This window comes from Geosmithia morbida (genome assembly GCF_012550715.1).
Source record: "Geosmithia morbida isolate 1262 chromosome Unknown scaffold_1, whole genome shotgun sequence".
Lineage (NCBI taxonomy): Eukaryota > Fungi > Ascomycota > Sordariomycetes > Hypocreales > Bionectriaceae > Geosmithia > Geosmithia morbida.
The window spans coordinates 1787368-1809878 of NW_023336188.1; the positions used below are offsets into that span (position 1 = coordinate 1787368).

Consider the following 22511-nt stretch of genomic DNA (forward strand, 5'->3'; position numbering starts at 1 on the left):
TCTTTCATCGCCCTTCAACAAGAACAAGACATTGAAACGATCTGAAACAGCTCCTCACCACTCGGACTCGCATCACTTCTAACCCACACATACCTTTTACCCGTGTCTCGTTATTGTCTCTGGTCATAGAAAAATTGCTTAGAATAATACGGCCGGTAGGCTTAGTAATTAATATACGGCCATACGTGAATGCATGAATACGGGACGCGATGCATCCGATGACCTGCGCTACTCGTACTCATACACGTACTCCGCATCCCCTCAACGGCTTATACTGGACTGGACTACGGAGTAATAATACACATTCTCCCAACTATCAACTACCGAACCAAGTCAGCCCTACGCCATTCCAACTTATCTATCTCGTAGTCTACGTGCCGCCACATTGCCGCTCTCCAATGTACGTACATACATAATATATGGCAACCCAACACCTCGGCTCGGCATTGACAAGCAAACCCTTGTTCAACAGCATACTCTGCGCCCTCAGATCCAGGCATGTTGACCAGTTCTTATTCTTGTTCTCGTTATCTTCTTCTAACCGAACTGGTCTACACGTCCTGGAGCACATCGTCACCCCTCAACTGATATGTAAACAAAATGAAACTGAAAATAAGAAACTCCCTTCTCATGAACGAAAAAAATAATAAAAATAATAAAAGGAAGAAATAAAAAGCACAACTCCCCCCTCCCTTTCCTCCCTTCAGATAAACATGGATATGGGTGAAAACAGCGAGAACAAATCAAGCGCAAAGCCCAATCCTATGGAAGCTAAAATCGAAATAACAACAGATAGCGAATAAAAAATAAAGAGTAAAAATAAAGAATAACATCGGATGACGGCGGGAAGCAAGAAATGTAGAAGATGGAAGAAGAAGGGGAGGAAAAAAGAGTCAAGCCTGATCAGCTTAGGTTTTGCTTTGCCCCGCACTCAGCGAGGGTAGTAGAAAAGGTTACCCAAGAGGCCAAGGCGACGCTCCTTAAACTCAGTATACGACATGATCCTACGGTTCTAGCTCACGGTCTCGCCGTCACCGACAAAAGACTTTGCAGCACTCTTCTTGCTCTTCTTCTCCCTCGACCTGCCAGACTTCTTCGCCGCCGCAGCGGGCACGGGCGTCTCCAGCTGAGATGACGCGACCGGAGCGGTGACGGCACCGGCGACGGTCTGAGAGGAGCCCGGGAAGCTAGGCAGCGGGACTGGCGTGAACTTCTTGGGGGTGACCATGCCTGGCACCGCCGGTGGGGGGATGGGCGTCTCCTTCTTCTTCGTACTGTCGGATCCGAGATCGAGACTTCCCTCGCGATCCGTCTTTTGCTTCTTGCTCTTGGTAGACTTGGTGGTCTTTTCCTTGCAGTCCGCCGACTGGCTCTGATTCTGACTCTGACTCAGACTCTCCATCATCAGCTGCTCTGCCGCTGCTGCCGCGTCCTCGTCCGACGTGTCGATCTTCCTCTTGCGGGCTGCTGCTGACGACTTGTCCGTCTCATCCTCATCCGTCTTCTTCGACTTCTTCGACTTCTTCTCCTTGGCAGGCTTGGTCTCGGTGGCGGCTTTTTTCGACTTCTTAGGCACGGGTGCCTCGCCCATCTCGACGTCCTCCGACGTCACATGGGGAGTGGTGGGGACACCGAGCGGTGTGAAACGCGCGCGTAGACCCTCGGGCTGCGGTCGGGCGGGCGGTGGAGGGGCCGGTGTCACGGCGGACGGACCCTCTGTAGGCAGGCTGCCTGCCTGGGTGATGCGCTTGACGTGCATGACGTGGTCGACTCGACGGGGGGCTGCACATTTGTCAGCGATGAGTCTCGAGTCTTCATATCAGTAGGGGGGGGGTGGATGGGCTACAGAGGATTAAATCGAGGGACATGTAAAAATTATGATATAAAAAATATAAAATATTAAAAAAGAAGCAAGGGGTGTGTATGGAGAGAGAGAGAGAAGAAGAAGAAGAAAACATACCAGGTCGGTACTGGGCATCAGAAGCAGAAGGAATCATGATCTGAATGGTACTCTTGGGCGTCACGTCGTCAAAGGCCATGGCGTACTGCTCCCCGTTGTGTGACAGGACTGCCTCGCCCCTCTGGCTCTGATCCATGGGGACCTGCATGCTCTGCACCACCGACACGGGCACGTTGGCCGGCACGGTAAAGTACCACAGCTGCTTGCCGTCCAGGTTGGCCTGGTTACAGATGCGGGCCACGTCCTCTCCGTTGAGGCTGCCGTCACCCTTGCAAAGGGTGAAGTCCGGGGCGATGAACTGAGGGGTCGTTCCGCTGACCCTGTTGCGCGCCTCAATGTGCATGGACTCGTCGTCCATCTCCTCGTCTTCGTCCTCGTCATCATCGTCTGAGCTCGAACTGTCCTCTACCGTCTCCTTACTCAACGCCGTGCCGTTTGTGGTGGCAGCCTTGGGCCTGGCCACAGGCTTGCTCTCGGGGGCGGGCTCGGCCTTGGCCTTGGTCTTCTTGGGCTCCGGCTCCGGTTCCGAATCCTCCTCTTCGCTGCTGCTCTCCTCTTCCTCGCCCGACTCTTCGCTCGACTCGGACTCGGATGCAGACTCGGACTCGGGCTCGAGCTGTTTCTTTGTCTTTGTGGGACTCGTCTTGGCCTTGGAAGGTGCCTTGGCCTTTTCCAGTGCCTCACTCTCGCTCTCGCTGCTGTCTGACTCGTCCTCGCTGGTGCTACTGCTGTCGCTGCCGCTGTCGCTGCCGCTGTCGCTGCCGCTGTCGCTGCTGGCAGCCTTGGCCTTGGCCTTGGTGTTCTCGGTCTTTTTCGCATCGACCTCTGATTCCGATTCGGAGCTGGAGCTGGAGCTGGAGCTGTCAGAGGTGGCTGAGGTTGTCGCGGTAGTGGTGGTGGTGGTAGAAGCGATGCCATTCTTCTTGCCCTTCTTCTTTGCGGCAGACGATTGGCGCTCGACATCGCTGTCGGCAATCTCCTCATCTTTGCCGCGACGCTTGGAAGACGGAGCAGCAGTGTCAGCGGTGTTTATGGAACCAGACGCGTTGGCCTTCTTGGCCGTGGCCAGCTTGCTCAAGAAGTCTTTGGCGTCATCGTCATCGTCGCTGCTGTCGCTGCCAGAGGAAGAGCTGTCGTCCTCGTCGTCGTCATTGTTGTCGAAGAGGCCGTTGGCTGCCTTTCCCGGCGCACTCTTCTTGGTGGAGGACGTCGTGCTGGGCTTCAACTTGTCGGCTACGGCCTTGACGCCCTTTTTCGTGTTGGCAATGTGCGCCTTGAGGGAGTGAACGTGGTACGGTTCACGGGATGTCATGGTGAGTGTCTGAAGGATAGGCAGAGAGCGCAAGATCAAGTTGTGGCTGAATAGTCTAGAGAAAGGCTCGAGTAGCCCAATGGGGGATGAGCGGGTAAGAGAATTGCTCTGCGCCTCTCCTCTATGTTTTTTTTTTTTTTTGGTGTCGTAGAGTTCACCTTGTCATCAGCTCGGATGCGAACGACGAGAAGAGAGAAAAAAAAATGATGCGGTTGGATAAGAGGAATTGATATGCGCGCGTGGGGCTGGATTGTGGGTCCAAAGTCCTTATCCTGAACCTCCAAGACGCGTTTCTTCAGCCTCTGGGAAGCAGAAAATCAATGAATGGAAGATGACGACGATTAGTAGAGGTGGTAATCGTAATGTAGACTTGAGGATGGAATACACAAGTGTTTCATCATTCTAAGATTTATATTTTGGAAAGAAAATGTTTTAGCATTATCGCCAGAATCTAAGAAAACAGAGTAAGAATATTGATCTGTAATATTTCCCTCTTATCGATAAGGACCACTATCACCACCAATACCAGCTTCACCAACTTTTACTCTCGATGCCTCTTCAAGGATCCAAGTCAGGTCCCGTCATGTCGACCAACAAGAGGCGCAAAGTAGATAGCACCGATACCTCACAGGGTGAGTCCCTCGGTTTCTTGTCAAGGCCATCATCTCCCTCTTCATCACACGCTGACATCAAAACCGCTCTATATAGCCAATGTGAGTGCCATCAGTGCCATTGCAGCACGACGTCGGCTCGCTGGACGAGGCACCGTCGAACCTCCCGAACCACCAGAGGCTCCTAGGAGCTCCTCGGTGGGAAGTCATAATGCCTTTAGTATTCTCCAGGGTCTCAGCCGTCAGGGAAACAGTCCTTCACAGGTTGCCGCCGCTGCTGCGAACGCTTTCCCCAGAAGCTCCAAAGCCCCTCGCTCATCGGCCAAGAAGGCTGGAGAGCTGCCACTGCAGCTGGGTGACCCTTCTGTGGCAGATAGTGCTGTAAACGTTCAGTTTTCCTCGTTTCGCCCGACGAAGCAGAATTGCCGTGTGAGGACAGATGGTATCACGGAGCTCAGGCTCGGCGGGAGTGAGGTAAGCAGCCGTCTCTCTCTCTCTCTCTCTCTCTCTCTCTCTCTCTCTCTCTCTCTCNATATTCTCTCTCTCTCTCTCTCTCTCTCTCTCTCTCTCTCTCTCTCTCTTTATCTATCTATCTATCTATCTCTCATACATCATATCGAGATGTCATGTGCTCACCCAATCTTCCATCAGCGCTTCGTCGTCCTCGGAAGCTTTGGTGTCAAGGTCCTTGAAGGAGAAGTCACGGTGGCAGGTGCCTTGCTCCGACCAGACGATGATGTCCACTGGGTCCATGCGCCTCTCTGCCATTCGCTGCCTGTTCTCAGAAACAGAGAGAACACGCGACTCCAACTTCACTCTCATACCGATTCCCTCGCCCTGCGTCAGCTGGGACGTCTCTCTCCCTTGTTTAGAAAGATGTGGAACGAGGCTGGGAGGGGGGGAACGTTTCAAATGGTATACTATCCTGGGGCTGACCCCTTCTCTCCCTCTCTTCTTATATATGTATACGGTACTGACGATTTCATAGCTCTGCTCATCAGGCGATGCCCCTAAGAAATGCTTCGTCCAGGAACTAGTTTCCCCGCCGGCATGGAACAAGAAACTGTCGTCGCTCACGAGCGACGCCGCCGCTACCAAGGCTTTTTCTGTGCTTGTGTGCGGACCAAAATCATCAGGCAAATCGACCTTCTCCAAGATTCTAGTTAACCGACTCGTCACCGGCCGAGCGAGTGCCAGCGGTGTTGCGGTGCTGGATCTTGACCCTGGTCAGCCAGAATATTACCCCCCGGGAACTCTCTCGCTCGTCCATGTCACCAAGCCCAATCTCAGCCCCCCCTTCACGCATACGCTACCTAGACCGTCATTCTACCGTCTCGTCCGATGCCATGCCCTGGCCTCGGTGTCGCCTGCCTCCGACACGGACTGCTACCTCGCTTTTGCCCTGGACCTCTTCGCTGAATACCGCAGGACCCTCGCCGACGAGCAGGTGCCCCTCGTGATCAACACACCTGGATGGGTCCTTGGCGCTGGACTGGAGATTCTAGATGAAGTCATCAGCTCCATGGCCCCCAGCGAGGTCATATACATGTCCGAGGAAGGGCCCTCCGAGACGGTCGAGGCCCTGCAGGCGGTCACTACCAGCACGCTGGCTACATTACCATCGCAGCCTTCGGAGTTTACAGCCAGAACCGGCGCCCATCTCAGAGCCATGCACACGATGTCGTACTTTCACTCCAAGCCGTCGGGCACCTGGGACGCGACCCTCATTACGGCTATGCCCCCCTGGCAGGTCCCGTACGAGGGATCCCGAGCCGGTATCCGAGGTATCCTGTTTTACGATGCCCAGCCCGATCTAGCCATGGCAGCCCACTCAATCAACGGCATGGTCCTGGCCTTGGTTGAGGTGGAAGACGCCAAGGCGTACCGCAACCTCCTCCTCGAGCCCGGTAGACCTACTCCGGTCCCGCAGGTTGCATCATCCCCAGAGGGTATCCCCCTATTGCGCAGCCCGGGATACGCCGTCCTGGACCCCAAACACTCGCGTGCTGTCGGGCTCGTGCTGATCCGCGGCATCGACAAGGCGAGACGGGAGCTGCATCTCGTTACACCCATTTCGCTCGAGCAGGTGCGCGGGATACATGGTCGCGGGAGAGATCTCGTGCTTGTCCACGGGAAATTCGACGTTCCTAAGTGGTCGTATACCGAGGACCTGCATTACAGATCCGACGGTGGCGGTGTTTCTGCTTCTGCTTCTGCCTCTGCCGCTACGACGAGCACAACAACAGGGGAGAAGACAGCTGATGGCGTGGAGGAGCAGATTGAGGATACGAGCGAGGATGACTCGGACATGGAGCCTGAGAACGCCCGTGAAGCCAATGACGTCGCGGCTGCGAGCTGGGTAGAGGTGCTCACGGGGAATGAGAAGAGGCCGGTGGGGTCCAAGGTCTGGAGAGTGCGCAGGGATCTGGGACGGCACGCAGAGTGACAAGGGGAGAGTGCATCATGTACGCGTACTCTTCGTTTGTCAGGTCTTGTCTCAGTTTTAAAGGGAGCGCTGCACCGTATGGTTTTCCATCTATGATTGATAAGGTTATATAGCCATGAATCATGACTATATTCGAAGTCATCGTCATACGGTGAATATCATATGTTGGATAGTTAACAAGAGCGATATATAGGGAAATGATGACAATGATGGGGGGAGAGGAGGGGAAAGAGCTGAATATATCTCATCTAGGCAAGTACCGGGTAGTTCAACCACACAGTGTTCGCGTGCGCAAAATACAGATCCATACTGTACATGACGTTGCTCCCTGCCCCGCGGTTCTCCATAGCCTCATTCTCCAACTTGATCGTCAGCTTTATGTCCAGCTTCATTTTCCCTTATATCCCCTCCTCCTCTCCCTCCCCATCTGATCTCTTCCCGACTCAAATACGTGACCATATACAGGTCGACGGTGGTAATATCTCCCATCGTCACTTTTCTCTTCGGAGTTCTCCTCCGCCTTCTAGATACCCCTCATACCTCCTCCCTCATACACAACCCCACCCCAGGCGGACAGCCACCATGTCAAGCTTTATACGTGGCAAGCAAGCGGGGATCCAAAATGATCTGTCCGCCGACATCAGACCAGAGCTCTTCACCCCAGACGACCAGGCCCGCTACGGTATCAACTCCCAGATCAGCTGCCTGGCCTACGAGCCCGTGCAGTCGCTAATGGCCGTCGGCACCAGCGAGAGCAAATACGGCCCGGGCAAGATCTACGTCTACGGCCAGAAGCGCGTGCAGAAATTCCTGAACCCCCCGAGGCCCACGTCCATTCTCGATATTAAGTTTACCGCCAACCGCCTCGTCAGCGTCGACTCGAGGAACGAAGTCAGCATCTGGGACCTGGGCACGGGAGGGCGTCTGGGCTCCCAGGTCATCGCCGGCCGCATCGTGTCCATGGTGACGGACCCCATGCTGGACTGGGCCTTCATCGGCCTCCAGGGAGGCGAGATTGTCGCCTATGACCTCGACAGGATGAGCCTGTCGCGGTGCTTCCGCCTCCCCAACTTCTGGGCCGAGCGCGACCCTCAGGCTCGTGGCGTCGCCCTCATCTCCATGTCCCTGCATCCCCGCGACGTCGGAAAGATGCTCATCGCATACACCCACGGCGCCGTCGTCTACTCGTTCAAGCAGAACAAGGCAGTCCAGTTCCTCCAGTACGCTGTGCCCCGCGGCGCGCCCGGTGGCAACGGCATTGGCCTCGACGAGGTCCGGCATCCGCGCCTGACCCACGCCGCCTGGCATCCCTCCGGGACCTTTGTCGTCACAGCCCACGACGATGGCAGTCTCGTCTTCTGGGAGCCCCGCGAGGCGCGCATAGTGCTCGCCCGCTCCCTATCCCACATGAATGTCGACCGACCGGGTGCCAACCAGGTGCACGCATCGGCCATTGAGCCCTTTACCAAGCTGGCTTGGTGCTGCAAGAAGAATTGCGACGACTCTGGCCTCTTGGTCGCCGGCGGCCAGGCCCTCGACGCCTCCCCCAAGACCATGACCTTTATCGACTTCGGCATCACTCCCGTCTGGGCCACGTCTACGTGGAACATGCTCGCCGAGTACTGCAAGGGCAAGCGGCAACTCGAACTGCCCCTGCCTCTTGGCGCCCAGTCGGTCGACTTTCTCCTGATACCCCGCGACTCCCCGCACTTTGGCGGTGCCCAGGACCCCATCGCCATCATCTCGCTGCTGTCGTCGGGCGAGCTGTACACGATGAGTTTCCCCTCGGGGTACCCCATCAACCCCACCAACCAGCTGCATCCGTCGACCTTCTTCGTGCACCCCTTCATCACCAGGGTCAACGTGGTCAGCGTTGAACGGCCCCGATGGCTGGCCATGGTGGAGAAGCGTGACCAGGGCGAGCCGATCCTGACCGGAGGAGCCGAGGCGCCGTTGCCGCGCAAGAGGTTCGAGGAGCGCACCATTATCCAGGCAGCGCAGGCCGACGGCACCATCCGGCTGTGGGACTCGGGCCACGCCGACGAGATCGAGAACAGCAGCCAGCTGCAGGTGGACCTGGCGCGGGCGCTGGATCGAACCGACGACATCGAGGTGACGGCCATGAACCTGGCCAGCGGCACGGGCGAGTTCGTCGTGGGCACGCGCGCGGGCGAGCTGCTCGTCTTCCGGTGGGGGGGGAACCGCTTCTACGGCAAGGACACGCAGCGGCACATGGACCCAAATCCGATGGACCTGACGGACATCAGCTCCCGGTCGGAGCCCACCCTTCGCGAGGGGCTGCAGCCGTTCCTCCTGTATGAGATGATGCAAGGGTCCGTGACGGCGGTGCAGGTGTCTAACGTGGGCTTCGTGGCCGTCGGGTCGGAGCTCGGGTTCCTCGCAATAGTCGACCTGCGCGGTCCCAAGATCATTTACCAGGCCCCGATGACGGAGTTTGCCAAGCAGGACAAGCGCCGGACGTTCCTCAAGGGCCACGGACGGTCCAACTCGGCGCCACCGCAGAAGGAGTGGCCGGTGGTGATTGAGTTTAGCGTCATGACGCTCGACGACGACAAGTACTCGAGCATCTGCTGCTTCGTGGGCACCAACCTGGGCAAGGTCATCACGTTCAAGCTGCTGCCCAACAACGGCGGATACTCGGTCGAGCTGGCGGGCGTGGTTACCCTTGACGACCGTATCATCTCCCTCAACCCGATAGACGCCCACACGGGCAAGCCTGCGCTGGCAACAGGGCCCATCGTCGCCGGGCTCCGCGAGGGCAGGCAGGTGGACGGCGTGGTGGTGGCGGTGACGGAGAAGGAGATACGCATCTTCCGCCCGGCAAACTCCAAAGGCGCCTCCAAGGAGTTCGATGACATACTGTGCGACGCGGCGGCCGTAGCTGAGCTAGAGCTCCAGGGAATAGCGGTGGTAGGCGTGTTCGGCGACTCGACGGCGCGGGCGTTTTCGATCCCGGGGCTCCGCGAGATCGGCAAGGCCGACCTCCCCATGATGGACCTCAGCCGGTCGACCAACCTGACGGTCACGCAGACGGGCGACGTCTTCGCCTGGACCGGACCCAGCGAGATGGCGGTCGTGCACGTCTGGGGCGCAGGCCAGCCTCTCAAGCAGTCCCTCGATACCCTCGTCAACCCGAAGCTGGAATGCCCCCCCCGCCCCACCATATCCAACATGCAGTGGATCTCGGGAACGCAGTACGTGTCCCCGCTAGACCTGGACATCCTGGTTGGCGGTCTCGACCGCCCCCCGAGCAAGCGTATGCTCGAAGCGGCCGCCTCGGAGAAGCGCGCGGCGGCAGCAGCAGCAGCCGGCTCGGGACCTTCTTCCCACAACGCCAACAAACCCAGGAGTCCCAGCCAGGAAGGTTGGGGCGACTATCTGACCCGTCAACTCAATGAACGCACGGAGAAGCTCAACATTATGGGTGACAATATGGATAACCTCCAGGAGCAGAGTCAGGGCTGGGCAGACGACGTGAATAAGTTTATCAATCGGCAGAAGAGGAATGTCGTCGTGGGAGGCTTGAAGAGCAAGTTTTTCTAAGGGGTTTTTTTTTTTTTCTATCTTTCTTCTTCTTACAACTCGTCACATGTCTTGTAGCTCTTCTTTTCCATTATTAGTATGTATACATACCTCTTTTTTTGCTTCTTCTTCTTCTCCTTCGTCATTTTCCATCTCTTGTACCGTTTGATTCTTTCCCATCCAATCTACTTTTTTTTTGGGGGGGGGGGAGGAATGGTGGATTACAAGACAGATCAGATACCCTGGATGCAAAACAAAACAAAAACCCCCCAAATTTGTGAAAAGAAGTCAACTTTTCAACATTACGATCCCGCGGAAAAATGACCCGATGCAAATTATAATGATAAAAAAAGAGCAAAATCGCAAGATTCAACTTGTAAATATCTAAACTACTAACGCCCGATTAAACCGACCTTTCGCGTCCTAATAGATTCGGCAAGCTACAAATGGTTACAAGAAACATGAATTCATATTCCTCGCCTCACCAAGCCCATAGCCTTCCACCCACGTCCTCACCACTGCAATAGCAAGCTCCCATTCTAGTCCCTTTCCCGTGATTCCCATGTTCCATGCTGCCCGCTGTATGTGGTCAAGCTGCAAGAAAAAAAAAAAAGGTAAAGAGCAAAAGGGCGAATAGCCCACCTCACCCTCGGCCTCTTTTTCCCTCTTAGATGTACCACATCGTCTCCTTAATGAATTCGCGCTGAGCAATCTCATCGGGCGCCATGCCAGTAGGAGGGATCCTGCCACCGACTTCGAGAAGGGTCGGGGCCTCGGTTCCTTGGGGTATCTCTTCGAATTCCTGGCCCTTGGAGACCCTGTTGCGAACAAACTCGTGGCCCTTGCCGCCGGAACGGAAGCCCTCATAGATGGAAATGTTCTCGTGCTGACGGGCGCGGTTGCAAGCCAGGTGGGCATAGTAGATAGCCGGATGGATCGAGACCGGAGTGGTGGAGCGCACGTACGAGTAGCACTGGTGGTAGATGATGCGCTGCAAGTCGTTGACGGGGCAGTTCATCTCGTCCAGGATCACATAGTAGTGAATGGGACGCGCCGTCCCCTGGATGGCCTTGTGCGAGTTGAGGTAAAAGTCCCACATAAAGGGGTGGGTGACCTCGTGCTCGACGAGGAGCCCAGGCTTGGGATTCAGGTTCTGGTCGCCACCCTTGGTGCGCTGGTCGGGACCGGGGAAGAAGCGGATGTGGTGCCTCTTGGTGGCGACAATGACGGTAAACTTGGGCATGGCCTTCTTCCTGGAGCGGAACCAGCGTTTCATCTCATCAACCTCCCTGTCGATGACCTGGGCGAACTGGCCCTCGGCAACGCCGTCACGGAAGTACATGACATGGCCCGGCGTCGCGCCGTTGTGTCCCTTGCACCAGACGGCGTAGAGAAGGTCCAGGAACATGTGCAGGTTGGCCGGGTGGACCGTCTCCATCCGGTAGCTGTTGCTCTCGACGGCGGCAGCGAAGCGGTTGGCGTCCGCGTCGCAGTTCATCGTCATAGCAGCCACCGACGGCGAGTTGGCTCCGGGGGCGGCGTGGGAGACGTCCATGCCGATCTGCATCGTGGGGCGGTTTGGAGGGAAGTACGTCGGGCTCTTTCCAAAGGGAGTGGCGGTTCGCGACGTGCTGCCGCCAAGCTTGGCGTTGACCTTCATACAGACATTGGATATGTACTGCGAGTTGCCGGCGTCGTTGCCGACGTTGGCGTGGGTGACGATCTGGGAGAGTATGCCGAAGCGGCAGTCCGCATTCTTCTTGAGACGCTCGTAGTGGGGCGAGTTCTTGAAGCCGACAACGATGAAGAGGAGCTGGGTGTAGCCCCTAGCCCGACGGATCTGGTTGTGGGCAAACTCAACAGCCTCGGCACCGTTGGCCTTGGATGCTCCGGGGACACTGAGCACCATGCCGGGCTCGGGGCAGCTACCTCCGTGACGGATAAAGGTAGTGCGGAACTTGTTGACAAAGGCCGTCATGGCACCCGGGCCAGGAAGGCAGTTGTCCATGGCGATAATGCCCCAGGCAACAAGGGGCCTCTGGTTGGGCTTCCAGAAGCGAATGTTTCCCTGGTCGAGTCTCCATCGGCCGGCAAAGCGCGGCTCCTGCCTACCCTGCTTGAAGTTGACGATCGGGGGCGCCAGGATCTTTGCCTTGGTCTGGGCAAAGTTGGCGTCAAACTCGACGCCGTAGAAGCGGAGGTGGCGGTCGTTCTGGAGGTCCAGCCCCTTGACCCTCTGCTCAATGTCCCGCCTCCTCTCGGCGGGCTTGGTGACGGCAATCTTGATCATAGCATCGGTATGCTTCCCACTGAGCTTGAACATGTAACGCTGCATGGGGAGGATGAAGGCGAGCTCCATGGGCACAGCCCCGCCCTTTCCGGCGTCAATCAGGGGAAGCTTGGGGTAGCGTAGAGTGACGCCGTACTTTTTGCGGTAATAGTCAAAGACAGACGTCTGCTTGCCTTCGTGATCAAAATTGACGTTGGTGGCGGTGCAGCCTTCGGGGCAGTATTCAGGGCCAAACATAAAGTCCTCGACGGTGAAGACCTTTTCGGGGTTCTTCCGGTTAGCGTGCCGGACGTTGAACTTGAGGCGGCGAAGCTTGCGCAGCGTCTTGAAGGCCTCAGTGGACTGGAACTGGCCATCTCTGCGCTGTACGGGCCGAAGGTGGTAGCCTAGAGTCGTGGCAGGGTCCAGGTTGCAAAACAAACCATCGCACGAGGCGAGGAAGTGACAGACGAGCTGGTCCATGGACTGGTTCCCCACCCAGAACGACGTGTTGGCAACGTCGCAGTTGAGGGCAAGGCCGACACCGCCCTGAGCCAAGTTGTGACTAAGGCGGATAGAGGCGTAGAGTCCCTTGTGAACGTCGATCAGGCGTCCATCGCCGAGCGGACGACCCTTCTGGTCAGGGTCGTAGAAGCTGCGCTTGATCGTTGAGAACTTTCCGGAGGGACCCTGCCGGAGGAGATGGTCCATGAAGTTGAGCGATTCGACGACCTTGTTAGTGAACTCGACCTTACTCTCGAGATAGCCCTGCAGAACGGACAGGTCTATCTCGGTGGTGCGGCGAAGAGTGACGTGGAAGACGGAACCCGGCTTGATGGAACCACCGGGGGGACGCCTGTCCTTGTCAAGGTCAACCTTGACGCGGCATTCACCCCTATCGACGAGAGCGGGGGCCCAAGCCATCTTGCGGCCATCAAAAATCCACGTGGGATAGTTGTATCTGCTGAGAGCATCCTTGATCTCGGAGCTTTCGAGGATCTTGTTCATGGGAAGCTTGCGGTCATCGGGAGAGACCGTGACCTAGAGTAGGGGGAGGGTGTGTGTGTCAGTGAAGCACAGGAGAGAGGGAGAGAGGGAGAGGGAAAGAGAGAAAAGGGGAGAGAGAGAGCGCGTGTGCGTGTTTGTGTGTGGCATACATCATACTGGTAGACCTTCTTGGTAAAGTCAACCTTCTTGACGCGGTACTGGTTCACGTAGACCATGTCCGACGTGCCTTCAGTGTTGAACTTGTTGTTTCGAAGCGCGAATGGACTCTTCCCTCCACCTAGAACATAGGCTTCTGGAGGGAGCTCCATCCGGGTGTTGGAGCTCGCCAGGTCAGCCGTAGGGGTAGGCTGGCCCCTGAGCTGTTTGGTCTCAGCCATGGCTGTCATATTCAGAAGAGGAGGAGTCAGTAGTTAGTAAAGCGAAATCTGGGGCAGGGTAGAGAGTTGGTGGGAGGGGGCGGATGTAGTACTCACCGTCTAGATGGAGATGCAGGATGCAGTTGGCTCAAGTCCGAAAAGGAAAGAAGAGTAACGTTGATCTTGTATAAATGTGATGGGATCAAGATTACTCTCCTAGGAGAGGAGGCACCTGAGGGAAGTAAGTTAGAAACATAAGCGTGAGAGAGAAGGAGAAAAAAAAAGAAGAAGAATCGAGAATAAGGAGTCAAGGCAGGGAAGAAGGAGAGGAAGGAGTGTAGAGAGATAGAGAAAGAGACAGAGAGAGAAGTAGAGAGAGAGAGAGAAGTAGAGAGAGAGAGAGAGAAAGAGAGATTTACCAAGAATGAGAGACCGTCACTTGGGATTCCCTTTTATAGAGAGATTCTTTACTATGGGCACTCTTGGGCAGGTGCGCGGCAACTGCCTGCTTTATATAGAATAACATCTGGTATCAGGTGGCAGATGGGAACGTGCAGGTGAGAAGGAGGGTGAGGAAGGTGTGACGGCTATTCATCGAGGTGTGACGATGGATTGTATGTATTACGTAGACTGTGTGTGAATGACCTTTCCTTCCTTCCTTCCTTCCTTCCTTCTCTCTCTCTCTCTTTTTCTTCCTTCACCTATTCCTCCTACTCCTCCTCCTCTTCTTTTACCCAAGATGCTAGAACCATACCGTGCCACCTACAAGCAAACAAAAAACAAAATTACAACTGATGCACGTTGCCGTCGAAACAAGGCCCTCGTCACGATAAGAAAAGAGTATACGTGTATGAAGAATCTCATCCTCCTCCTCTTCTTCTTTTCCCCTCTACTATTTTCCCTTTGGTTTCATCATCTTTCTGTCATGTCCTCTCAACACACACACACGCTGTTCACAAACTCGTAGCAACGTAGCATAGCCAGTATCAAAAAGTACAATCTCTCTCTCTCTCTCTCTTTCTCTTCGTCTTTCCCCCCCCCCCCCCTGCCTGCATCTCTCTTCCACTGCATATTCATCCACCTCGTACAAAAAAAAAAGAAATTAGGACAGAAACGCCAGAAAAATATACGTACATACATACATACATATATATACGCAGCAAGACTCTCTGTTACAAGGATCCAGACATGACCCTTCAATACCTATACCCGTACTGTCCCTGAGACGGAGGAGCTCCGTAACCCCCAGCAGGAGCAGGCCACCCGCCACCGGCACCAGCATCAGGCCCAGGAGGCGGCGCGTAGCCGAGCGGGGAGTTTCGATACCCGGTACCCGAGGCCGACTGCAGCCTGCCGTACGGACTGATGGGTCTGCTGCTGCCGGAGCCGCCAGCAAAGTCGGCCGACGGCTGACGCCCGTGACCGCCGCCGCCGCCCGCCGCCGCCGCCGCCGCCGCCGCCGCCGCACCTGGCGTGGTCTGCCTGCTGTTCTGCTGATGCTGATGCTGATGCTGATGATGCTGCTGATGCTGCTGCTGTCCGAGCTTGGCATTCCAGACCGCCGATTCCGGAAGCGTAGTCTCTCGTAGGAGATTCGTCAGTCCGGCTGCATTGAGCCTCTGGGAGTCGTACGTGTGCGCCGGCGGCAGGATGGTCAGCAGAAAGCTGATGTCGCGGTGGAGCGCCGACGCCTGGTTGCGTCGCTGCTGGTCCAGCCGTCGTCCCGCCGCGCCCTTGAGCGGCGACGCGCCCCTGGCCAGCCTCTTGGGCGGGTTGAGCTCCTCGTCCTCCACCGCACCCAGCGGCCGCTTAGGTGAGGCCGTGGCCCTGGCCGAGACGTACTGAGGGCGGGGGCTCTGCTGCCTGGCGTTGTTTGCGTGCGGGATCGGTGGCATGGTCGGGGGTGGAAGGGGGCTGTCGCGTCCGGACACCGGCTGCTGCTTCTGCTGCTGGTGCTGCTTCGGCTGCTGGTGCTGCTGGTGCTGCTGATCAGTCGCAGGAGCACCGGCCAGCTTCGGGCGCATCTGCACGGCCTTGGAGATGATGATGGGTACGGCTACCGGGTCGAACTTTTCGGTTGAGTAGCGTGCCGTGAAGTAGCTGAGTCGCGGGTCCTCGGGAAACAGCTCTGCCATGCGGTCCTCGAGCTTGGAGATCTGGGACAGCTCGCCAAACTGGCATTCGTACTTGTGAAAGTATGCGTAGAGCGGTTTGGCCTTGTGGAGCGTTTCCGGTTTGGAGACCAACCTGTTGACGCAGGTCTCAAACACGACACGAGCGTCTAGTACGTGTCAGCCTCCTGCTCTCTATCGAGTTCCTCCTATCTTCTCTCGAAACTCCGCTTCCACTTTTGTTCGCGTATAGAAGAAGAGAAAAGAAAGAAGAAGAGAAAAAGAAAGAAGAAGAGAAAAAGAAAGAAGAAGAAGAGAAAAAAGAAGAAGAGAAAAAAAGAAAAAAACTCACTGGTCGTATCATCTCTCGAATGCAGAAACCTCAGATATTCCACCATGAACCCCTCATCGTTGGGAAACAGCCTAGCCCCCCTCTCAAAGATCTTTGCGCCGACGGGATCCTTGTAGACGACCGACTCGAGCAGCGCGACGGCGACGTAGACGTCGCTGGTGAGCCTGCCCCGGTGCCTGGCCTCGGTAAACACGGACCTGAGGCCGCCGTCCGTCTGGTTCCCCTTGCCCTGGATGCGCCTCATGGCCCTCGCCATGGCGATCCACACGTGCGAGATGGTGCGGGAGAGGACCTGGCTCTCGGCCGCGTAGCCCCTCTGTATGGCCTGGATGCGGGACTCTGTCGCTTCGGCCGACGCCCTGTTGCCGCCGCCGACATAGCCGTCGCCGTCGTCGTTGTCGTCGTCGTCGTCGTCGTCATCGCCTTCGCCGCCGCCGCCGCCGTTGTTGTCGTCGTCGTCGCCGTCGTAGTCGCCGTCCTGCTCGATGGACGGTCTGGTCGAGGCGGCAGCCTGTCTGATGGTGGAGATCTCGAGCTTCTCGCGCTCCTTGACCTTGTCGCCCATCCTGTACAGGGTGTCGAGGACGTCGTTGAGGGGCTTGCGCACCGCCTTGGCGTACTCGGCAATGTCCCCCTCCTTGGCCGGGTAGTTGGCCTCGACGTGGTCGGCGTGCTTGAGGGCGAGCAGGACGCTCTCCGGGTTGGCCAGCAGGCCCTGGACCAGCATGTCGGTGCCGGCATCCCTCTCGGCATTGCTGCCGGGGTCGCGCACCTGGTTTCCGAAGCACCACTCGGCCGCGTCGACCCAGATCTCGGGCCAGAAGCGCAGGGCCATGAGGGCCTGCCGGTAGCAGTACATGACCCTCTGGCGGAACACCTTGGGCTCGTCGGCGGCGAGCACCAGCGGGTCCTCCTTCTCCCAGGCGATCCACCTCTTCCAGATGTCGACCTGCTCCCGGAACTCGGCGTCGCCGTCGAATCCCGGGGCCGGGGCCAGGCGGGGCAGGTTGGTGCGCTTCAGGCCGCGCGTGATGTTGTCCAGCGCGATGTTGGCGCTCTTGGCCGACATGTAGCCGGGGGAGCGCTCCTGGATGAACTTGCGGCCGGTCAGCTTGTTGAGCCCCATCTCGAACTGGTCGTACTCCTTCCACAGGTTGTTGACGGCCGACATGGGCACCGTGATGGCGCGGTGGTAGGCCTTGCGCAGCTGGTCCATCTTCTGCTGGTCCTGCCACCCGGCGCCGCCGATCTGGCCGGGGCCGCTCTTGATGAAGTGGATGTAGTCCTGCCAGATGGGGCCCGAGTCCCGGTCCACGCCGATGTTGTCGATGACGAACTCGTACGACTGCGCGACGGTCCGTCGAGCCTGACCGCTGGCGTCGTTGGTCAGGTCGTTCCGGCGGCGGATGTAGTTGAGGTACACCGTCCACAGGCGCACGTTGGGGGCCGCCATCAGGCACCGGCCAAACAGCTGCTCGGCGGCGGCGAACTGGTCGAGGCCCAGCTCCATGTCGATCCACTCCACCCATATGTCGGCCTGTCATCGCCGGGTTGCTAGGTCAGTCGGGTTGCGCGCAGGCCGGATTGCGGAGGACGGGAGTTGACTTTACAGCTTGGGGAAACACTTCGAGGAAGCGGTTGTAGACGCTGCGCAGGGCGTCGACGCTGCTCCTACGCCTGTGGTCGGCCATGAGGCCCAGCCACGCGTCCATGTCGCCCCTGGGATCCTCCTTTATGCGGGCCTCGAGGATGACGGTCGGATCGAGACCGGCGACGGTGGGGATGCCGACGGGCACGTGGGGTTCGGGTATTCTGGCTTCGGGCGCGGGCGCGGGCGCGGGCATGACTGAGACGCTGCGACTGGCAACGGGAATTCCGTGCTGCTGCTGCTGCTGCGGCTGCGCTTGAGCCGTCTGATTCTGGCTCCGAGTCGGCACACTGGTACCATTGTTTTCGGTGGCAGCGACGGCAGCGACGGCAGCGTCGGTCTGCGGCGTATTGGCATTGCCATTGCCATTGCCGTCGTCGCCGTCGCCGTCATCGTCGCCGCCGTCGTCGTCGTCCTCCTCTTCGTCGTCGTCGTCATCATCGTCTTCCTCCTCATCATCAGAGGCCTCGACTACGAAGCCTCCGGACATTTTAGGCTTGGGGCGCTGGGACTGTGTCTTTGTCCGGGCATCTGCTCCGGGGGCGACAGCAGGAGCGGGAGCGGAGGAGGCGGGAGCGGGATCAGGGTCAGGGACTTGGAAGGGAGGGTCAAAGGAGACGGATTCGGGATCATAGTCGGCACCATCATCTTGGACACTTTCTTCTTCTTCTTCTTCTTCTTCTGCATCAGCAGAGATGTGGGAATCTTGGGTAATATTATCAACTTGCTGTTGCTGTTGTTCTCGCTGCTGATTATCGGTACCATTATACCCTTGGCCTTCCCACGTCACGTCTTCCGAGGCCATGTTGGCTGGGGAGTTTTTTTTTCTTCTTTTTTTCTTTTCTTTTCTTCTTCTCTTTTTCTTCTTCTCTTTTTCTTCTTCTCTTCTTCTTCTTCTTCTTCTTCTTCTTCTTCTCCTTCTTCTTCTTCTTCTTTATCGCGTCAAGGTCGCGACGGTGTCAGGTTAGGAGAGGTTCCGGACTTATGCGGATGGATCGATGCGGTGTGGGATCCGACGATGCGCAGTCGAGAGAGAGAGAGAGCGACGCGTGACAAGGCCAGCGGTGATGATGAAGTTTTTGGGGGTGGCCAGCTGGGTGTGTGTGGTGAGTCGCCGCTGCTAGGTATATAGCAGACGTGGTACCGGTGGTAAGAGATGGCGTATCCGATGGCTCTGAAGAATGAGAGAACGCTGAAGGAGGGATGGGGGATTCTTTATTAGAAGAGGGTATAAGAGAGCGACAGGGATGGGAGAGTTGTCTGGTCGGGAAGGATGTTTGACGGAAAGATTGCCGTGGTCTGAGAATGGAACAAGAAAATCCTAAGCTTGAGCAAGAAAAAGGTGGTGATGGTGATGAGTGGCAGAATACGAAAGAGGAATAGCGTGTGTGTGCGGAAGGCGGTGAGAGATGGTGCTGATACTCTGTGATGGTGCTCTGTGATGGTTTTAGTTGACGGGGAACACTGAAGAGTGGCAGTATCTCAGTGTATCGGCATCTTTACATATATGTGTGTTTTCGTCTGTGTGCAGTATCAGGATAGTAAGATAGCGGTACTGGCCCGGTGCTAATGATGCTCGTAGAGATGATCAAGACACGATAGGATAGATGTATTCTTCAACATCTTGGTAGAGAGAGGGTGACGGTGACTCTGTAATGGTAAAGCCGAGCAATATTCTGATACTCTGTCGTGTACAGATTTACAGAGTACAGATCACTCCTAGCAAATAATAACACTCTCATAATATCACTCTCTTGGTATCTCCAAGTATTACCAAAAAAGTCGCCAAGTATGTTTATTATTAAGCACGTAGACGCGTTGATAGTGACCACCAGTCGCGTCTCTGCTCTGTTTCACGTACAAGCGTCAACCATCGTAATCTGTGCTCTCCAAGAACTTCAAAATAGACGAACACCTCCCTCTCTCTAGGACACTCTAGATCACCTGCTCCACCCAAGCACCTTCAGCAGATTGATCCAGAGCGCATCCACTATGTTTGTTCTTTTCAGGCCCTTCCTCGATAGTCCCAGCTGCTGCTAATTATCAGTAGTTGGTAATAGTACCTGAATATTATTGTTGCCGGTCCATCAATCACTGCCGCCACTATTACAGACCTGCTCTCTCTCTCTCTCTCTCTCTCTTTCTCTCCACTTTCCTCTTCCCTTCTCTCTCTCTCTCTCATCCATCCCCCCCCCCTCCTCCATCTTCTTCACCCGTAAACCACACAGATATAACCACCAACCAACTTCTCCTCCTACTCCTCATTCTTCTTTCTCTCAAGAAGAAAGAAGAGAAAGAAAATTCAAGATTGAAGAGAAAAAAAGTCTCCCTCTCGAACCGCGTCAAACACAGCCATGTCGGTCGTTTCGCTGCTCGGCGTCAAGGTCTTGAACAACCCCGCCAAGTTGACCGACAAGTACGAATTTGAGATTACTTTTGAATGTCTCGAGCAACTGGAAAAGGGTAACATCCCCCTCTCCCTCCCTCTCCCTCTCCCTCTCTCTCCCTCTCTCTCTCTCTCTCTCTCTCTCTCTACTCTCTCTACTCTACTCTCTATATCCTCATCATTCTACAATCTCTTCCTTTCCTCTCCTTTCCTCTCTCTTCTCCTCTTAACCTGTAGTCTCTCTAACAATGACTAGATCTCGAATGGAAGCTCACCTATGTCGGTTCCGCCACCTCGTGAGTTACCCCCCTCTCTCTCCACACGCACCCTCCTACACAACACACGCACTCTTCCTCTGAAACTGACCAAAAAAAAAAAAAAAAGTGATCAGTATGACCAAGAACTCGACTCCCTCCTCGTCGGTCCCATCCCCGTCGGCGTCAACAAATTCGTCTTCGAGGCTGACGCCCCCAACACGACGCGCATCCCCGAGACCGACATTCTAGGCGTCACCGTCATCCTCCTCACCTGCGCCTACGACGGTCGTGAATTCGTCCGCGTCGGCTACTACGTCAACAACGAGTACGACTCTGACGAGCTCAACGCCGAGCCTCCTGCCAAGCCCCTCATCGATCGTGTCAAGCGCAATGTCCTGGCCGAGAAACCTCGCGTCACTCGTTTTGCCATTAAATGGTGTGTTCTCTCTCTCTCTCTCTCTTACTCTTCATCCCTTATCTCCATCTCTTCCTCTCTCTCTCCAACTCCTCTCTGATGAATGAATGAAACCCAACAACCCCCCCCCCGACACCGACTGACCACGGCAACGAGATAGGGACTCCGACGCCTCCGCCCCAGCCGAGTACCCTCCCGAGCAGCCGGAAGCCGACCTCGTCGCCGACGGTGAAGAGTACGGAGCCGACGAGGCAGACGACGACGTCGAGGACGACGCCGCCGTCGAGGGTGAGGCCGCCGCCTCCTCATCCAAGAAGCAGGGCGAGGACGCCGAGATGGGTGGCGTCGAGGGCACCGACGCCGACGTCAAGGCCGGACACAACCACGACGACGACGACGACGAAGACGACGACGACGCCGGCAGTGTCGATCTCGAGGACGAGAGTGAGGACGACCTGCTCGACGAGGAAGACGTCGAGGGCGCCGACGGAGCTGAGACCGTCGACGACGCCATGGACGTCGATGCTGACAAGCCTGATGCCAAGCCCATCAGCGTGACCTCTTAGGTCATCTCTCTCTCTTTCTCTCTCTCTCCTCTCCTCTCCTCTCCTCTCTCCTCTCCTCTCCTCTCTCCCCGAAGAATTTTTTTTTTCTCTTTTTCTGTTTTATTTCTTCCTCTCTTCTCTTTGACGCCTTGGGGGCGTGCATGCATACAAAGCAATATGGACCAACTGGATGGACGGAAAATGGAAATGGTTTGGTCATGTATAAAAGGGTGGGTTAGGGGGGGAGGAGGGGGGGGGGGTAGGGGGGGTAGGCAGGTTTGCTATGACACGATGGGAGAGGGAGGTACCATAATCGTAGGTTAAATACGATGTTGATGTTGTCTTTTTTTTTTTTACCTTTTATCTTTCTGTTTGTTCATAGCATGTCTTTTTTTCCCCCCTTTATATAATATATATTGAGTAAACACGCCATAGGCGCAGGTTCCTAGACTGTCTCTTGTCAGACAAGTACTTGGTTCTTTTTTTTTTCAAATGGCGGGGGCGGGGTTGGCGTTGCTTTCACATTGCTCTCTCTCTCTCAATACTCTGAACATGTACATCCGTCAACGCAGATATTCAACATTTATTCAAATACTTCAAACCAGAGAACGCGACTCATAAGACATGAATACATGTCGTGATAAAAATTATTCCCACCGTCGTATTCCTCATACTTGGGAGTTGATTTCCACCGCTTGAACATGACGCAAAACATAGGACGGAAAACAAACAGACAAAAAAAGGAAAAAGGAAAAAGGAAAAAGCAATATCCTCCACTCATCGACAACAGAACCAGCTCATTGTCGAGTAATCCTTCTTTGTTTTGTTTTTTTTTGTGTGTGATTTTTTGTTGTTGTTTTTTCAGTATGAAATCAAGTTCAATGTCAAAAAAAAACCCCCCAGAAACAAGACCACAAGTCATGGATATATAAGAGGCCGTAGAACATTTCAACCACAGCTGGTGAAACATCTCAAGGGCAAACATCACAAGAGCAAAAGAAGATAGCAAAGAGAGCTTGACCAGAAAGAATTAGGGAGGTTGACAAGTCGAAGACATGAGAAAGGAGAGGGAAGAAAAAAACAGACTCCCATGGTATCTGTAACGTCAAGTAACAAGCAAGCAAGCAAGCAAACAAAAAGAAAACGCCGCCTCGTCATATTTCCCACCCTTTTAGGTAGAAGAGAAGAGACAATGATGGTACAGGGGTATACGTGAGAGGATGAGAGGATGGAGAGTAGCTGGCCGAGTTGGCAGTGGAGGAGGGAGGGAGAGGGAGGGAGAGGGGGAGGGA

At 55.7% G+C, this 22511-nt stretch overlaps 6 protein-coding genes across 6 annotated transcripts; 3 read left to right on the forward strand and 3 right to left on the reverse strand.

Annotated features, from left to right (window-relative positions):
- Window positions 1-1012: 1012 nt before the first annotated feature.
- On the reverse strand, window positions 1013-3272 carry GMORB2_1299 (DNA-directed RNA polymerase I subunit RPA34.5; the record flags this gene model as incomplete). The annotated part of the gene is made up of 2 exons (XM_035463281.1): window positions 1013-1782; window positions 2012-3272. 2 exons carry the CDS (start codon window positions 3270-3272, stop codon window positions 1013-1015), a joined length of 2031 nt encoding a protein of 676 aa, XP_035324705.1.
- A 583-nt stretch (window positions 3273-3855) lies between these two features.
- On the forward strand, window positions 3856-6329 carry GMORB2_1300 (polynucleotide 5'-hydroxyl-kinase GRC3/NOL9; the record flags this gene model as incomplete). Its single annotated transcript, XM_035463282.1, has 4 exons — window positions 3856-3904; window positions 3981-4357; window positions 4535-4798; window positions 4872-6329. The coding sequence occupies 4 exons, from the start codon at window positions 3856-3858 to the stop codon at window positions 6327-6329; spliced, it is 2148 nt and encodes a 715-aa protein (XP_035324706.1).
- Window positions 6330-6911: 582 nt separating this feature from the next.
- GMORB2_1301 (syntaxin-binding protein 5) lies at window positions 6912-9893 on the forward strand (the record flags this gene model as incomplete). Its single annotated transcript, XM_035463283.1, has 1 exon — window positions 6912-9893. One exon carries the CDS (start codon window positions 6912-6914, stop codon window positions 9891-9893), a length of 2982 nt encoding a protein of 993 aa, XP_035324707.1.
- Window positions 9894-10539: 646 nt separating this feature from the next.
- On the reverse strand, window positions 10540-13526 carry GMORB2_1302 (eukaryotic translation initiation factor 2C; the record flags this gene model as incomplete). Its single annotated transcript, XM_035463284.1, has 2 exons — window positions 10540-13182; window positions 13299-13526. 2 exons carry the CDS (start codon window positions 13524-13526, stop codon window positions 10540-10542), a joined length of 2871 nt encoding a protein of 956 aa, XP_035324708.1.
- Window positions 13527-14701: 1175 nt separating this feature from the next.
- On the reverse strand, window positions 14702-18421 carry GMORB2_1303 (cleavage stimulation factor subunit 3; the record flags this gene model as incomplete). Its single annotated transcript, XM_035463285.1, has 3 exons — window positions 14702-15786; window positions 15969-17505; window positions 17564-18421. The coding sequence occupies 3 exons, from the start codon at window positions 18419-18421 to the stop codon at window positions 14702-14704; spliced, it is 3480 nt and encodes a 1159-aa protein (XP_035324709.1).
- Window positions 18422-19970: 1549 nt separating this feature from the next.
- GMORB2_1304 (histone chaperone ASF1) lies at window positions 19971-21240 on the forward strand (the record flags this gene model as incomplete). Its single annotated transcript, XM_035463286.1, has 4 exons — window positions 19971-20079; window positions 20259-20298; window positions 20387-20695; window positions 20835-21240. 4 exons carry the CDS (start codon window positions 19971-19973, stop codon window positions 21238-21240), a joined length of 864 nt encoding a protein of 287 aa, XP_035324710.1.
- Window positions 21241-22511: the final 1271 nt, after the last annotated feature.